The following is a 12923-nucleotide window of genomic DNA, read 5'->3' on the forward strand; positions in this document are numbered from 1 at the left end:
GCGCCGCCCGCGCGCCGGCTGGGCCGCTCTAGCCCGCGGGCGGGCGGGACCATAGAGAGCCCGCGGCACCGCCCCCTCCACGACCCGAGCGCCCGCTCGCGCGGCTCCCACAATGCACCGCACAATGGCCCGACCGCCGCCACTACCGGGGCCTGAGCGGGCCTGGCGGAGCCCGAGCGCGGCCCGGCCCGCAGCGCGGGGTCCCGAGCGCGGTGAGTGCCGGCGAGGGTCCTGGCGGGGGCGGGGGGAGGGGATGGTGGGGAGCGGGATGGGAGGCCGTCGCGCTGCGTCCACACGCCCGCCACTCGGAGCGGGGGCGCCCCTCGCTTCGGGCCGCCCAGCGCGGTCGCCCACACCCCTGACTTGGGGCCCCCCTTTGCGCCAGCCCGGCCCCGGATAGGCCCCGTGGTGACGAAAACGTTCCCTGGACCTCACACTTGTGCCCAGGAGACCGGAACAAGCCTTCCTGGCTCCGTCTTGGCTCCCTCCATTCCTAGACCTGAAGACTCAGCCAGAGGATTCCCCCACTCTCGACCCCCCAGACTCCCTGGTGACCCAGATAACACGCTGCTGACCTTCTTGAGGATCGCGCTCTGGGGGCCATAGATAAGCTGCACCTGCTCCCACCCTCGGACACGCCTACCCCGACCCACATAACCTTCCCTTTCCTGCTCCAAACAGTCCTCTCTTCGCTCTTTCGTTTTCCAGACTTTCGTAAACCTGCTTACGGGCTTCTAATACCTCGGCCTGAAGAACCCCAAATAAAGTCCTACCTTTAGTCCCCTCCTCAGTGCCCATACTGCGGAAACCTTTGGACATTTTCCTTCGGGAGGGTCCCATTTCTTAGACCCTCTTTGAAATTCAGAGAATTCACTTGTTGTTTTTCAGCCCCCTGGAGCCCCTCTTCGGACCTTTAGAATCTCCCAGCCTCTTTCTCGGGGTGGTCTCTTAGAGACCCAAAATAACGTGCTCACAATTCTTTACCGTGCATGCTTGCCCCCCCCGTCTCTGCGATCCTATCTAGACTTAACTGCTATTGAATTCCCCACCTTCCAGTCGCGGGGGAGAATTTAACATTTCACACCACGAAATGGGGTGGGCTAGCACCTGGCCTAAGGGCAGACTGTTTTCCTACAACTCCATCCCCTTGCTGCGCCCGGCTTGTGACAGAAGAGGGGGAAAGGGTCCTCGCTGCTTCTGGGAGCTGGTGCTTTTCACCTGCGAGCATACCCTAACTTCTAGCTTGTTTGTGTTTCCACCTGTCAGCCTGGGCTTGTGATAAGTTTGGCCTTGGGTTTCTAACCCTCTCCTGGCCCTGGGGGTGGGGTGGGGTGGGGTGGATGGGTAGGGGTGGTGGTGGGGGTGCTAGGCCGCTGAGTTGAGGAGTAGGTGAAAATGAGGCTAGAGTGAGTTGCAGCCATTTGCTCAAGGCCTCCCCAGGGGTGGGAGGCAGCGGGAATCTGAGGAAATAGGGAATCAAAGGGACTCCAAAGAGGCCCATCTACACTGACAGAAGAACTAGCAGCCCAGAGTAAATCCTACCCCTGTTAATCCTGTTTGATGTTTCTTGGAATGATGCAAGTCATTGAGACTCTCAGGCCTCCCTGTAATTTAATTCTTTCACCATTCCGCAGTGTTGTAGTGTTGTGTGTGTGCTGGCCCTGGGAAGTGGGCAGCTCTTTCCATTCCTCAGTTCCTTCTTGCTGTTTTCCAGCCAGCCGGTGTGGATTTCTTTCTGTTGCCCAGGTCAAGGCCTGTTTTGTTTTGTTTTCCCCGCTAACACTATTTATAATTTACCAGTTGCTATTTTAAGTTCTTTTGAGGGAAGATTCCATCTCCAAGAACCTTTCTGGGTGTGTTTCCTCCTAGGCAGGTGTTGAATTGAGTTCTTCAGATCCCCAAGTAGCTCTTGGGCAGGAGGGATGAAAGCTATTTTAGGGTAGTCACTGAAGTGAAGCTGTTAATCCTCTGTGGGTCTCTTTAGTTAAGAACACTCAGAGATTAACCCTTTCCTTGCTGCAGAGTGGGCCAGCTAGCTTAATAGTATTTGGTGCGGAGAGTTGGGAAAACGGAACTGTGGTAGCAGTAGGTGGGAACAGGCAACTCAGTACAAAGACCAAGACAATAGCTTTCTTTTGCTGGATACTTAGAACAGGCCAAACATATTGCGGAGCTTTATGCGTACCTGACTAAAATACTCCTTACAACCAGACTGTGAGGTAAGTATTTTTAGCTTTACAGATGAGGAAACAGGCTAATAATGGAGAAAGAACACAGTTTCTATAGAGATGATGTAACACCATAAAAACTATAGTTTCATCAGAGGGCAGCCTGCATCACGGCACTACAGAAAGTAGACACTTCCAAAGGCCAAGCCGAGGATTGAGCAAGCTTTCCTACTTTGGGTATGGAGCTTTAATAATAGAAGAGGGTGCAATAAAGTGTCGATCCTGGCAAAAGAAAACTCTGGCCCAGGAGATTTGCTGAAGGAAGGTAAAGGGCTTGCTTGTACTGAGGGTTAGCAGCGAGGGAAAAGAGGAAGGCTGAACTCTGAGATGTTGGGAAGGGAAGGAAACTGACTTTGAGGCATGAGAAGTAACAGTAAGGGAGAAAGAAGCTATACTTAGCACTGCTAAAGAGCCGCAGCAGCGATGTGGCCCTCATGGGGTGCATGTGTTCATTTTTATGTCACTCTCAACAGTACCATTTTATTTCATCTAGAAAACATTCACAGGTTAAGAGAATGAATCTCTTTTAGAAACTCGGGAGAATGAGGGTCAGAGAAATGAAGTAACCCGCCTGTGGTTTCACAGCCAGTGAGTGGTGGCTCGTCTGATAGTAAGTCCAAGGTTCTTTCTGTGCTGCCTCCCCCTTCAGATCAGATGCCAGAAGACTCTTGGGCTGAAATTACGCTGAGGTATACCAGTAGCTGGGAGGGATTGTGTTTGTTTTATGGAAACAGGTTCTGTCAGCTTCTCCATAGCTACGGTTAAGTGTGAGACCAGAAGAACGGCTTTGAAAGAGAAGCAAAATGCGTTCATAGTTTTGACAAGAAGTCTGAAGGAATCAGTCTGATTGTATGAGTCAAACCCAGGAATTTTTCTGGATCAAAGAAGTATAGAGACAAAGAACACAGAGAAAGTAAGACTAGATCCCCAAAAGGTTCCTAGGTAACACCAGCAACTGTGGCTGCCCAGCAGCTTGCTGACTACTGGTTATAGGTAAGGATCTTGCCATTCTTCAGGCACCTAGGGAGTAGGAGCAAGGTGGTGGCTCTTTTCTTTTTAAAGCCATAACCTCATTAATGCTGATCAAGGAGAGCACATGGCTCCCACCTTCCTCCTTTGGTTCTGTCTGCATCCTCGTGAGCTCTTCCTAGCCACTAGCAGCCTGTTTCCTAGAAGCCCATTACTCACTCTTTCAGTAGCAGCATGCTAAACTGCTGTGTCTTGTTTGTGCATGTTCAACAGAACAGATGAGGTGGACGTGTGGGAGGTGGGGATGTACCATTCTCTTTCTGAGTTTGTGCGGAATTTCCAGAGCTAGGCTCCCCACTCAAACCAGCCAGAGTGATGTGACTTGGTTTCCTCTGCTGCCATTCCCAACTTCCAGAGGCTGAGATGCATGATTCAAATATGAAGTGGGAGCAGAATTTGACTTTGAAGGTAGGGACAATTCTCTAAACTAGACATGCATACTTGGAGCACATTCTATTGGGTTCCAAGGTGCATAGTAATTGCTGGTATTATAAACAGGTAATTCTGCCCTTGCTCAGGATGGGGGAATTTGAACAATGAAAGCCAGCCATCAGACGCCTTTGAGGTGACAGGTAGCAGGCAGATATGTCAAGGTAACGCAAAGGCTTAAATGAGTCTAGTTTTCAGTGACTTACTGCTTTTCTTGTACATGATTTGTGCAGATCTTTCTAGGCAAATCCCTATTTGTAGTGAGGAAATGTTTGTCATATTACATTGTAGTGTTTCTTCAACAAAAGGAATGGTTCCTGAGCAGGATGTAGCTCATGTTATGATGAGCAAAGCTCTCTAGGGCATGAACCTGCTGATACTATCATCTCGTTCATGGCCAGTCTGTTGGATGAATGGTCACTGTAAGCAGCAGGTGCTAATTAGCTGAGCAAGCATTCCATGGCCCACAGCTAGATTGTGCAGTTGAAGCTTTCCCCAGATTCTTGTAGCCAATCCCCAAATGCACCAACATTGCTCTCTTTACATGGAAAAGCCTCATGGTTGAATTTTGGGATGGTCTCTGAATTGGTGTCAGAAAAGAGTCGTGTCACTGTTGCTCTGTTTTCCTCTCCTTACTACACCACCTTGACCAACAAGAGGAAGGGTCAGATTTCAAATTTTGGCTCTGAACTCAGTCTAAACTAGAACTTCTGGGTATGAGTTAAGCCCCTGAGAATCAACTTGAGTTTAAAGAGTAGTTTACTTATCTAAAAGGAAGTTGAGATCCCTTCTCTAGATGTTAGGTATTTGGAAATGAAAGAAATGCAGGAGGATCCTCAGAGAATAATTACAAGGGGGAAAAGACTTAAATTCAAATCCAAGAATGTTATCTGTTCCTAGTAGGAAAGTGCACGTGTCTGTAGGATGACCCACTCAGCACTTTGGGTTTTTGTGGTTTAAAACGAAACAAAATTGTGGCTTTGGTAAAGCTGGGCCTGGAGAACAGAAGATCCAGGAAAGTGGTAGAGGTCAGGGTGGGACTGGCACTGGTCTCAGGGAAGTTCTAGAGTCGCTGCTTCTCCAGAAGGGACCTCCTGGTGTCCATGCTCTGCGAAGAGACACGTGAGCTGGGCGTGGTGGCGCACGTCTGTAATCCCAGCACTTGGGAGGCAGAGGCAGGTGGATTGCTGTGAGTGTGAGGCCAGCCTGGTTTACAAAGTGAGTCTAGGACAGCCAAGGCTACACAGAGAGACCCTGTCTTGAAAAAACCAGAAAAGAAAAGAAACACATGTGGTACCGGGCCTGGCTCTAGGGTCTGAATTTCCTATTAAAGGGTTCTCACTCTCTGTTGCCTTTAGGGTATTTTATTGTTCCTTAGCACCTCTGGTGAGAGGAAAGCAGAAGAGGGGGTGTATGGTGAGGAGGAGGAAAGCTTTGAGCTTTGTGGAAAGGGTGTAAAAGTGAACAGAACAGTGTTCTGAGCTTTAGTTTCTCAGAGTACCTTGTCTCTTCTATCTTAGAGTTACTAGTAACTGCCCCCTCTGACACTGGTAAGCCCCAAGCACTCCTAGAAGCTTTATATGCATGGCTACATTGACCTCCAAATATTATTACAATTTTGGAGGTAGTGTCTGTTTTATAAATAAGGAAGCAGGTCAGGGAAGCGGGTGCTTGTTTGAAAGTCACACACTTCTAAGTGGGAGGAGAGGGCTGGGTGTGGGCTTGGGAGCTGTCTGCTAGCAGAGTCTGTGTTCTCTTGGCACAGGGTTTCCTAACACCAGGTGCTCTGATGTTTCAGGTGAAGAGACTCTTTTCTGAAGGCTGCATTGGAGGCCGTGATCGAGCAGAGAGCCCATGTGAACAGATGGGGAGGCTTTCTGAATAACATGGCCCTTCGCCATTAGCCTTGCCATGACCACATTTTTCACCAGCGTCCCTCCCTGGATTCAAGATGCAAAGCAGGAGGAGGAAGTGGGCTGGAAACTAGTTCCCAGGCCTCGGGGCCGGGAGGCAGAGAGTCAAGTGAAGTGCCAATGTGAAATCTCCGGGACGCCATTCTCAAATGGGGAGAAGCTAAGACCTCATAGCCTTCCCCATCCGGAGCAGAGACCGTACAGCTGCCCTCAGCTGCACTGTGGCAAGGCTTTTGCCTCCAAATACAAGCTGTATAGGTAGGTGACACTCCATAGCTCTTATAGTCCCTAGTTCCCAGAGTTCAGAACCAGAGACTCCACTGAGTGTGGCCCTTTATTGGTAGGAAAAGCGTAAAAGGTGAAGTTGTCCTGTAAGTATGCTCTGTACTCTAACCATGCGAAGTCACTCACTAAATAATAACAGTGTTTAGCTGGGCATGGAGGCTCATGCCTGTAATCCTATCACGTACAAGGCTGAAGCAGAAGAATCACATGAGTTCAAAGCAAGCTTGGGTTACAGAGTGAGACTGTGTTTCAAAACAAACCACCTAGGGCTCAGTAGGCAGGGGTGCTTGCTGCCAAGCCTGACAGTCTGAGGGCAGTCTCTGGGATCCAAATGGTGGAGAGAACTGACTTCTGCAAGTTGCCCTCTGGCCCATACATGTATCTGCACACAAAGGTAATACTTTAAAAACAACAACAACAACAAAAACCAAAAAACAGTAAACAAGTCAGGACTTGTCTCAAAAAACAAAAAACAAAAAACAAAACAAAACAAAACAAAACAAAACAAAAAAAATCCAAAAACCCAAAAAACAGTAAGCAAACAAAAATAATATTTGTCTGTTTTGAAACAAGAATTCCTTATGTAGCCCAAGTTAGCCTAGAATTCTAAAAGCTCCTGCCTCATCCTCTTTAAATAATGATGGTATTTTTATTGAGACACTAGAATCTGATAAGTATAGTATGAAGCAACCACAAATAAATCAGACTGAACATTTTTCAGTACTACTTTCTCTGTCCCTGTCAGACAAATTATCAGTGTCTTAGCCAGAAGTTAGAAAGAAAAGGTGATCCTCTGGCCTTGTCTGTCCAGTTTGAAGCTGGGGCTCTCCTGACTCAGCCCGGATCACAGAGTTTGTTGGTCTTGCAGTGCTTGCTTCTACTGACTCAGCCTGCTAATCAGATGGTTCCTTCTGTCTCTGTAGAGTCCCAGCTGCTCTGTGGGGCAGCACCTTCTCTGAAGCCTGTGAGCCCAAAAACCCTGACTTAAAGTGAAAGAGAATGTAAAAGGCCTTGCTAGGCCTCGCAGACAGAAGCAGCTTTGTTAGGGAAAGGACCCGAGGAGAGCTACCTACTTTTACTTGGTCCCCTGCCTTTCTGGTGAAGGAGCCATGAACGTGCTCTGGTCAAATGAGGTAGACTAACCAGCTGTGTCTAGCCATTCCTTTGTCTATTTGTTATTAATCTTCTTTGTATTAGGCACAGTGCTCATTGCTAGGGACAGAATAGTGAGCAAGAAGGATGAGGGTGCTAACTTTTTACACACAGGTAAAAACCTTTGAGAACGCTTTCTCAGTAGTGGAGACAGACAGCAAACACATCAGTACAGTGAGATTAGCACAGAAAGAGCCCCCAGTTCCTCATCTGGAAAACAGTTGATAGGAAGGAACCAAGACAGGCATCAGGGGTGTATGGAGGCCAGGAATGTTCTCAAGACAGCTGTGTGGACCTAGGAATCAGTTGATTCTGTGTGCTCTATATCTTAGGGGACCCTAGTCAGGTACATCCTCTTGGGCTTTCTTAATGGTGGTCTTAGTACCTGTGGGAGGTTGCCAGAAAAGTTCTGGTCCAAGAAGCAAGAAAAAGAGTTGCTGAACTTCTTTGGGTCTTATTTTTCTACCTGCAAAGTGAGGGAAACAAAAGGAGCCCTTCAGCACTGCTTCTCACGTGCCATCCTTTCAGCATGTCATAGGAGGTTGGTAATATCCCCACAAACAGGAATGCACACAAGTAACACTGTCTAAACACGGCTATGGTGTGCTGTCTCAAGAGGGCCAGTGTTTAAATCTAGTCTCTGCCATGACTGGCTGGTGGGTGGGGCCATTTGTGCTTCCTGCCCTGAAGTGGAGAACAGTGTTAATAACAGCTCACCCACAGCTTGGCCAATGGTAGGCTTAAAGTATTGGTGCGTTGATTATGAATGTATGTGGAGCTATGGATCCAGTTCCTGGGCTCTGGTTGCTTTCCAACCAACCAGACTTTCTGGTTCACAGAGCATGTGAACTGAGGGACAACGAGGAACTAAGCGGCTGAAATGATACAAATGGGCCTGCAGTGAAAAATGAATTGTCCGCATACTCATTGCTGCTGTTCCTCTCCCAAAGGCGCATTTATTTCTTGTGACTCCTCAAGACATTCAAATGTGTGCTCTGCTTTTGGTTTTCAAAGGGGGTTGTATGACATGCACTATTGAACTTCCTTTTTTAACTTGGCCTTGTATATCTCGGGAACTTGTTCCAGATCAGGAAGTTTACATACACTTCATATTTTACTTTTCCCTTTATTGTATCATTAAAAGAATGAAATGTAAACTTTTGAAGGGGAAATCATTCACATGACTCAGAATTTAAAAGGCTTGCAATGAGGCCAGGCATGGTGGCGTATGCCTTTAATCCCAGCACTTGGGAAGCAGAGGCAGGAGGATTGCTGTGAGTTCGAGGATAGCCTGCTTTACAAAGTGAGTCTAGGACAGCCAAAACTACCCAGAGAGACCCCGTCTCGGGGGGGGGGGGGGGGAGGAACAAAAAACATTTGCAATGAAAATTTTCCATCAAATCCATTAATAAATTGTCCAATTCCCCACCCCTCAAGGTTCCCAGTGATGTCAGGTTCTCATTTGTAAGCACACAAAAACAAGCATATTTTTGTGTAGAGCATGCCATTTTTGTAACCAGTTCCATCTTAGTAAATTCAGATTGATTGTGATATTTTTTTTTTCTTCACTAAAACCAGTGTTGCCAGGAATGGCAGTACGTACATGATTTGGAAGGATATTGGTAGAATATAGTTGATACAGGATTGTGTTGCATTGCTTCACTGAAGGTTTTTTTTTTGTTGTTGTTGTTTGTTTTTTTGTTTTTTGAGACAGGGTTTCTCTGTGTAGCCTTGGCCATCCTGGACTCACTTTGTAGACCAGGCTGGCCTCGAACTCACAGCGATCCGCCTGCCTCTGCCTCCCAAGTGCTGGGATTAAAGGCGTGCGCCACCACGCCCGGCCATTTTACTGAAGTTTTTATCTTTAGTTTACTGTTAGTAGACGTCTGGTTGTCTAGTTAGCCCTTTTGAACTTCCCTCTTTCAGCTTTCTCCCCATCTTTCGTCCCTACTCACAGGCACATGGCCACCCACTCAGCCCAGAAACCCCACCAGTGCATGTACTGTGATAAGATGTTTCACCGGAAGGACCATCTGCGGAACCACCTGCAGACCCACGACCCCAACAAGGAGGCACTCCACTGCTCTGAATGTGGTAAGAATTACAATACAAAGCTGGGTTACCGTCGCCACCTGGCCATGCATGCTGCCAGCAGTGGTGATCTCAGCTGCAAGGTGTGCCTGCAGACCTTTGAGAGTACCCAGGCCCTGTTGGAGCACCTGAAGGCTCACTCACGCCGGGCAGCAGGAGGTGCCAAGGAGAAGAAGCACCCCTGTGACCACTGTGACCGGCGGTTCTATACACGGAAGGATGTTCGACGGCACCTAGTGGTGCACACAGGTCGTAAGGATTTCCTGTGCCAGTACTGTGCCCAGAGGTTTGGCCGTAAGGATCACCTGACACGCCATGTCAAGAAAAGCCACTCACAGGAACTGCTCAAGATCAAGACAGAGCCAGTGGATATGTTAGGCTTACTCAGCTGCAGCTCTACAGTCAGTGTAAAGGAAGAGCTGAGCCCTGTGCTCTGCATGGCCTCTCGGGACGTGATGGGAGCCAAGGCCTTCCCTAGTATGTTGCCCATGGGTATGTACGGTGCCCATATCCCTACCATGCCCAGTGCGGGCGTGCCACACTCCCTGGTGCACAATACGCTGCCCATGGGTATGAGTTACCCTCTGGAATCTTCTCCTATTTCCTCCTCAGCTCAGCTCCCTCCAAAATACCAGCTTGGATCTACCTCATACTTGCCCGACAAACTGCCCAAAGTGGAGGTGGATAGTTTTCTGGCAGAGCTTCCTGGAAGCCTGTCTCTCTCATCGGCTGAACCCCAGCCCGCCTCACCTCAGCCGGCGGCAGCTGCAGCCCTCCTAGATGAAGCACTGCTCACCAAGAGTCCCGCCAGCCTCCCCGAGGCCCTCTGCGCTGCTAATGTGGACTTCTCCCACTTACTGGGCTTCCTTCCACTCAACCTGCCCCCTTGTAACCCGCCAGGGCCCACAGGAGGCTTGGTCATGGGCTACTCCCAAGCTGAGGCTCAGCCTTTGCTCACCACTTTGCAAGCTCAGCCTCAAGATTCCCCTGGAGCTGGAGGACCCCTGAACTTCGGGCCTCTGCACTCCTTGCCTCCTGTTTTCACCTCTGGCCTGAGTACTACCACCCTGCCTCGTTTCCACCAAGCATTCCAGTAACCCCTACAGAAGTCCCCCAACTCAGTCCCTTGGTTCTGCCAGGGAGCCTAAGTACCCACCCCGTCCACCTCCCCCATGAAGGCAGCTGAGCTTTCAGAGCTGGGTTCAAAATGAAAATTCTAGAGTCTACATGGAGCACTTGGTTTGGGGGTTCAGGCTCCAGGATCAATCTAGACGGATCCTTGAACCCAGCCCCGTGAACAATCTATCATAGGACTTTCAGGTATTTTTACTTTTATTTTTTGATTTGAACTGAGAGCTATGTTTAACCCTCTGCCTCTCCAAAGCGTCAGAACCACCTTCACTCTGGAGAAGGAGAAGCCTCTTGGAGACAGAGGGTTTCATCTTGTATGACCTCAAGAGAAAAAGCCTAAGAAGCCCGCCTTCTGGTCCCAACCTGCAGACCCTGCAGCAGTTGGTTGTTGAATCCCTGCTATGAAAGGTCTCTTGACTATTACCTGCTTCCAGCTGCCAGGCAGGAAAGAGGGCCTCTGTTCTCAGCCATCCCACCCCACTCTACCAACAGCTCCATTTCAGTCAGTGTTGTCCAGCAACGGTACCGTTTACACATTTGCCTCAGACACACCATTTCACCTCCCTCGCCACACTGTTAGCCTTAGAGTGATTGCAGTGAACACTGTTTACACACCGTGAATCCATTCCCACCAATCCATTTCAGTTGCCACCAGCCTGAACCACTCGGTACCTGGTGTTAACTGGAGCCCTGTTTACAAGGCGGAGTCGGGTCTTGCTGACTTCTCTTCACTTGAGGTCACATTTTTCCCCTGTGGGGAAATAAACTGATTTTGGACTGCTTCAGTTTCTGCCATCTACCATGACTGTTTCTATTCCTGCCTTCCATGGCAGTGTCCACAGGAGACAGGCAAGAAGATTGGAGCAGCTTTCTCACAGGTCTGCGATTTGGTTTTTCCTTCAAGTACATCATGACACCTTCGTCCTCCTGAACTGGAGAGCGGAAGAAATGAAAGGCACCCCACATCTTCCATTTTCCTAATCCCTAACCCTACCCTGGACATCATGAGCTGTTATTTGTCTTGGAAGGAGGGGTTCTGGGCTCTGGGTTGGATAGCAGAGGAGAAGGAATGGGCCTTCGTGTGCGTCCCTCCTGCTTGTCCTTATTCCAGGACACAGTAGGACTGTCAAGAAGAGTTTCTAGAAAGTTAGGATTGGGCAGATAGTTGAGTCCTAATCTATCCAATTATTGTTGCCTCTCATACCAAAATGTTCTTACCCAGTGTCCCTTTCCTCCTCTCTCTGCTTTGCAGTCCCCATGGGCACTGTGCGTTGGCTTCTTTGCTCTCCATTGAGGACCTGCCACCCATCACGGACCCCTCAGTTGCCCCTAATATCTAGCAATGTTTCTTGCAAGAAGTTACTAATTCTTCTGCTGACGTGGGGCTTTCTGCCACAGACAGCACATAGCCCTTGCTCAGAACCAGCAGGAAAATCCCTCACCCATTTCATCTCAGTTCTGTGTGGGTTTTCCCATGCATGGAAGGGAGGAGCTCAGGGACCACCGTTGTGGGGCCTTTGGAGACACCTCTCTGATTCAGAAACACACTTCTACCTCTTTACTGTTAACTCCTACAGATGTAGCCAGCAGTCTGGGCACATGTGTTAGTGGTGCCTTTTGCTGGCTTCTCCACTAGGGTTTCAGGACAGACTACCTAGGAACTGCCTCAGTCTCCCCCAGTTCTTCCCTGCCTGCCCCTTCTGTCTAGATTCACTTCGGTTTATCATTGGGAACTGTGCAGGTCCAAGACCTGGACATCTGCTTCAGCCCAGGCCAGTACTCCTCGTTTGAGGTGAAAGCCTTCAGACTTAGCTCCCTGGCCCTTGTTTGGGAGCGATGTGGAGTGAATAAGCATGTTTTGATTTAAGCAAGGTAGCTTGGGATACCTTTTTTAAAAAGCAACTGGAGATAAATATGTCTGACAAGATTAGAATCAGACTAGGTGATTTGCTTCTAAAGATTAGTTTCAGTGAGTCCCAGGGACTAATTAAGGTTTATTTTTAAAGGCGTCTACCTTGGTACGTAACCATCTACTGCATGCTATGCATGTTGTTGGGACTCGTATTACAGGAAATGGCAAGTGGGGCCTGCTGCTGCCATTCTCCATGTGTTTGGTCTTCACTAGACCCAGACCCCTTTCCACCCTGCCTGCCACCTCCCTATAGCCTCAGTCTCAAAGCCAGTAGCCTGCAGCCACAGGAGACCTGTACTCCTGAGCGTGTCCCTTCCTCAGTGCTCATAGGACAGCAGAGCACCAATTCTAGATCTTGTAACTGGGGCCTTGTTCCCACCTCCAATCTTCTCTTTGTCTTTTCTCATCCATTCTTTCTGTTTCTCCACTTTTCTCAGTGTCCTCACTCTAGGGACTTTTCCTCTCACTGTGAACTTTGCTGGTTACCTGCCGTTACTTTTTTTGGACCACAAACCACCCTGCAGTTTCTTAAACCTTTCCCCAACCTACCACCGAAAAGAGCCTTTTTTGGCCAGTTGTTAAAAGGAAAAGAATAATTTTATTCTGTTCTTGGTGCCCAAGCTCATTTAAATACCCCTTATGGGGCCAAGAGAGCCAGAGGGGCATCTGCCCAGGACAGGAGCCATGGCATGTGGCACAGACCAATCAGGGACCAGAAAAGAATGATGTCCCCTTTCCTTGCCACGTCCTTGA

General features: G+C 48.9%; 1 protein-coding gene across 2 annotated transcripts; it reads left to right on the forward strand.

The window, feature by feature from the left end:
• Nucleotides 1-107: 107 nt before the first annotated feature.
• Plagl2 (PLAG1 like zinc finger 2) lies at nucleotides 108-11522 on the forward strand. Of its 2 annotated transcripts, none has more exons than XM_051143464.1 (3): nucleotides 108-212; nucleotides 5485-5857; nucleotides 8994-11522. In XM_051143464.1, exons 2-3 carry the CDS (start codon nucleotides 5598-5600, stop codon nucleotides 10222-10224), a joined length of 1491 nt encoding a protein of 496 aa, XP_050999421.1. In that variant the 5' UTR covers nucleotides 108-212; nucleotides 5485-5597; the 3' UTR covers nucleotides 10225-11522. The 2 variants fall into 2 exon arrangements, with proteins under 2 accessions (XP_050999421.1, XP_050999422.1); XM_051143465.1 differs by lacking the exon at nucleotides 108-212 and adding an exon at nucleotides 2653-3665.
• Nucleotides 11523-12923: the final 1401 nt, after the last annotated feature.

The sequence above is a fragment of the Acomys russatus genome, chromosome 4, assembly GCF_903995435.1.
Source record: "Acomys russatus chromosome 4, mAcoRus1.1, whole genome shotgun sequence".
In the NCBI taxonomy this organism is placed as follows: Eukaryota; Metazoa; Chordata; class Mammalia; order Rodentia; family Muridae; genus Acomys; species Acomys russatus.